At 40.2% G+C, this 4214-nt stretch overlaps 1 protein-coding gene across 1 annotated transcript in view; it reads left to right on the plus strand.

Moving 5' to 3' along the window:
* Positions 1 to 3058, plus strand: part of hnrnpc (heterogeneous nuclear ribonucleoprotein C) — an 11033-nt gene extending 7975 nt beyond the window's left edge. The window contains exons 7-11 of the mRNA XM_020587637.1: positions 3 to 15; positions 486 to 649; positions 735 to 848; positions 1048 to 1199; positions 1287 to 3058. Of these exons, the coding sequence (XP_020443293.1) occupies positions 3 to 15; positions 486 to 649; positions 735 to 848; positions 1048 to 1199; positions 1287 to 1376 (533 nt within the window). The 3' untranslated portion in view covers positions 1377 to 3058. The remainder of the gene's footprint in view (positions 1 to 2; positions 16 to 485; positions 650 to 734; positions 849 to 1047; positions 1200 to 1286) is intronic.
* Positions 3059 to 4214: the final 1156 nt, after the last annotated feature.

The raw sequence follows: 4214 nt of genomic DNA on the forward strand, positions 1-4214 counted from the left end.
AGATTACTACGATAGGTAAGCTGTATATTCTGTGCTATCTTTTAAATAATAATTGGTCTGGTTTTTATGTCATTTCATGGTTTTTGGATCACTTGTCTGCTTGTTGTTGAGAAGTGTATTGACCAAACTTATTGCACAATTTTCATTGGGTTACACTTAAATACTTTTTCATTTTTACACCTGGAAATCACGGTTCTCAGTAATGTCCCATCTGAATTGCTAAATATAAAATGAATCAATGTGCAAATAGTGAAAAACAAAAAAGTGCTATATGACCATGAAGTAGTGAGAAAATGAAGATAGGTTCATGCTCTTAATGTTTTTCTGTTATTGTGTAGCTGAGGTATCCAGGTTTTGAATTAGCAAGTTTGTTCCTGTTGTTCATAAATTGAAAAGTTAAAAATGATGACAAAGTTGTTTGCAATGAAGGAATATTCTTGTAAAAGCAAAAGGAAACCATTAAGTGTTTTGTGACTCTGTCTCAGGATGTACTCCTACCAGTCCAGAGTGCCTCCTCCTCTTCCGCCCTTGTCCCACTCTGTTGTCCCCTCAAAGCGTCCCAGGGTCAGTTTAAGCCCAGGAAGGAGCCGGCGAACCAAAACTAGCTTCTCCTTATCCTCCAAAAGCACCCAAAGGACCTCACGTACAAGTAGGTCACACAGAGAGTCACCTAAGCTGTCTTGCTGTTGACTTCCATACCTAATACCAACCTCCTCCTGTTTCTTGTCCCACAGTGAAAGTAGATGATCTGCAGACCATCAAGAGAGAGCTCACACAGATCAAACACAAGGTGGACTACCTGCTGGAGAGTTTAGAACGCATGGAGAAGGACCACAGCAAGAAGTCAGGTGAGCCTGACATCATATAGAAATCTCTAGGCCTATGTCAAACAAACTCTTCCTTCCTTTCCACCTCCCTTTCTAGTTGGTGGATTCACAACACAGATGAACCTTAACAGCAACCATCAGTTTCCAATATGTGGCCTTCAGTCTATCTGTTTCTGAACTCATGGATTTCTCTTTCTGATTTTTCCCAACATCTATTTAGAGACAAAAAGCTCCAAGCCGGAGCCCGGTGAGGTGTCCCCACTACACTCATCTACCTCCAGCAAGAAGGAGGACAGCCTGAAGCGGGACAGAGAGAGCCAGGAGCTGAACGACTCCGAGGAAGAGGGAGATCTGCTGGAGGATGAAGATGAGGCGAGCCAAGATATTGTTTTTGTGGTCTGTTTTGTAGATATTTTTTGTCATGTAAATAAAGTTTTATTTTTCACTTCTTCTGTGCAGATGAAAAGCAGAGGGAGAGAGGAGGATGAGGAAGAGGAAGGCGAGCAGGAGGAAGGAGAGGACGATAGCACTAACGGAGATGAGCCCTAAACACTGCACAGGCAGACAGATATCACCACACCAGACTTGCACACAGCAGTCATGTGCTCATATCTGCTGAATTGACTGGACATTTATATAAACTGTATCATAGATATTTCTGTCTCTCACACACATGTACAAATTCATAAACCTGTCATGTACTTGTTTCTGGATTTTCTTTTAATTTGGTAATTTCACTTTCTATATGTTTGTGATGCTTTATATTTGCCTTTTTATAGATGTGTTCTGGCATTGGATAAATGCTAATGGGGATATGTTAGATTTAGACAAAATGTTACTTCAGTTTGATGAATGTATCCTATTGTATTTTTGAACTCAGAGCTATGAGCCTCGACAGTATAAAAAACAAAGGGAAAGAAAAAAGCTAAGTCCCTGCTAGTTATTGGTTTTATATGAATGGGTTGATTAGTTGCCAAACATTTTACAAACTACCACCTAGAGGTGGCTGCCATTGAAACAAAACTGGAATACAAGGACACCCATGTGTAACGGTTTGCATTTAAAGTCAGTTCTGCAACAAATACCAGATATGGTACTACAGCCCAGGTTTACTGTAAACATGCTGTCATCTGCTTCCTAACCAGCAGGTGGCAGTGTATCATAACAGCCAACCACACAAAAGGCCACAGGAACATTTGTGTTATTCACAAACAAACAAAAACATCACCTTCAGCTTATCAGATAATAACATGAGCATGTATAAAATCTAATGTAGGACTGTGCAGATGCTTCAACAAAATCCTCCTTGTTCTGAAAATATTTTTGTTTGTTGCAGAGGTGTTACAACCTTAGTCGACCTTGACTTATGTAATGCAGTGACACTCCATGGCTGTTTCTGCTGATGTTCTGTTTGCCATTTGACTGCACTGGTGAAAGTGAATAAACACATTTTCTAAGTTGCACCATGTATCAGGTTTTGGCGCAACCCACATGGAATGTGTTCAGCTGCGGGTCGTTTGTGTGATGGGTATGTGCAGATTATAAAAGGTGGATCTATGCAGTGAAATTATGGGTTGTACAACAGGATGAGGGTGTGAATTTAAGCATGTTGGGTGGGTGTTGGGTGAGCAGAGAAGACATGTTTAAGCTTGAGGTGTTCTATTATCTTGTTAGAAACTCTTGCTAGGTTGATATTACCTCACATACTTTTAGATCTATCCATCCATGCACGTAGTGTGGCTTTTAAATTCCCAGGTCTTGAAGTATTTGTCTTTAAGATTCTAAGCTTTGGGAGACCTAAACAGGAACTATGTTACCGCTGAGTCGAGCACCTGTGGGTTACAACTTCAGTCCTGCATTAGCCTCTGTTTATTCACATTGTGACAAACTTGCATCATTAAAAGTCAAGTGAATTAGCTCTTAATATTTACTGTTTGCAATGGACCTGTAAATGTACTGACAGTTATCACTGCATTACTTTGATACAAGAAAACTTGAAAATGTGGTGCTTCTCAGGCAAATTCCAGAATGAGATGCTTTGAATGGTAAGTCACACTGAATCTAAAAAGGTCTCATGTCTGTGTCCAGATTTGAAATGTCTAATTTAGCAATTAGGCACTTCAGCTTTTAAAATACATTTTAAGCGCTTTATACCTCCTGACAGTACCTTCGCCTCATGTCTCTCCCTCCATGGTCCCGTTCAACTCTCCTCACAGTTTGAAGTGCTCTGTGTCTCAAAACATAAGCCAAAGTTCCATTTTAAGAACGTAAGAAAATATGGGGGGTTGCAATTCGGATGAAATGACCTCTTAAATTACTTCTTACCTGTAGCTTGATGGAGTGAATGCTTTAATTCAATCTACAAGATAGATGTGGAAAGTATAAATTAAAATAAATCTACTTCGAGTGAACTAGCTTGTTTGTCCGCAGCTTCTTTACCAATCAGCAAGATAGTACACAGTTTTCTTATTAATATACATTATCCTGCCGAGAGTCTGCAGAGGCTTTGGAGCTCAGTAATGAATGAGAGCTGGCAGGAATAAAGAGGAATGCAAAGGGGAAGGAGGGATAATTAATAAGCAGCAGTCGTCAGGGCAAACTGTGATTAATGAGGGGACGACAGGCTGGTAGAGGGGGGCGGCTAATGAGAGTATGGTAGATAGAGGGCTGAACAGGCCACTGAACAGATGGAGAGATGACAGGAAGAGCAGCAAAGAGTTTGCGGTGTGCGGCTGGGTGAAATGGTGTAACATCTAAAGTTGGCAGAGCAGTACTTTTTGTTACAGCATCATGTAAGAACTAGTATTCGTTCTTATGCAGTGTTTTCTTGAACGGAACATGTTTATATGGACTTGTCCTTACATAAAGCATGTGTGCATTTTAAGCCAGTCGGAGCTTTTGTTTCCACTTACTTTTCAGTGCCATGAAGCTGGAAACATGTTTTTCTTAGCTTCTGAAATGTTGACTTTTTGGAGATATGCAGTTTTCACAGGACAGAGATCTTTCACTGAAGCAACAAAACTTTTCAGCATGTATCAGCAGTGGTGAATTTGTTTTCATGAGGGTCCATGAGGTCACAGGTTTGGTCCCTGTGTGCCATTAATAGTCCTAGAGAGCAAGGCATGTCCTTTGTGAGTCCTCTAAATAAAACCAACAGCTAAATGAGTGAGTGATGACAACTCAGACATCAAAATCATCTGTGTCCTTGGTAGATTATCTGCAGCATGGTAAAATATAAAGCAACTATTATGTGATTATGTGATACAGTCTCAGTGGAGCTGGCTTTTTATTCTATTATTTTTGTGTGTGCACAGGTCAAAATCACTCAGCAACAAAACAGTATGTGGTGGTGGTCACTTTGTCTTTTCACAGGAGAAGAAGCTTTAA

This window comes from Monopterus albus, unplaced genomic scaffold (genome assembly GCF_001952655.1).
Source record: "Monopterus albus unplaced genomic scaffold, M_albus_1.0 scaffold468.1, whole genome shotgun sequence".
Classification (NCBI taxonomy): domain Eukaryota; kingdom Metazoa; phylum Chordata; class Actinopteri; order Synbranchiformes; family Synbranchidae; genus Monopterus; species Monopterus albus.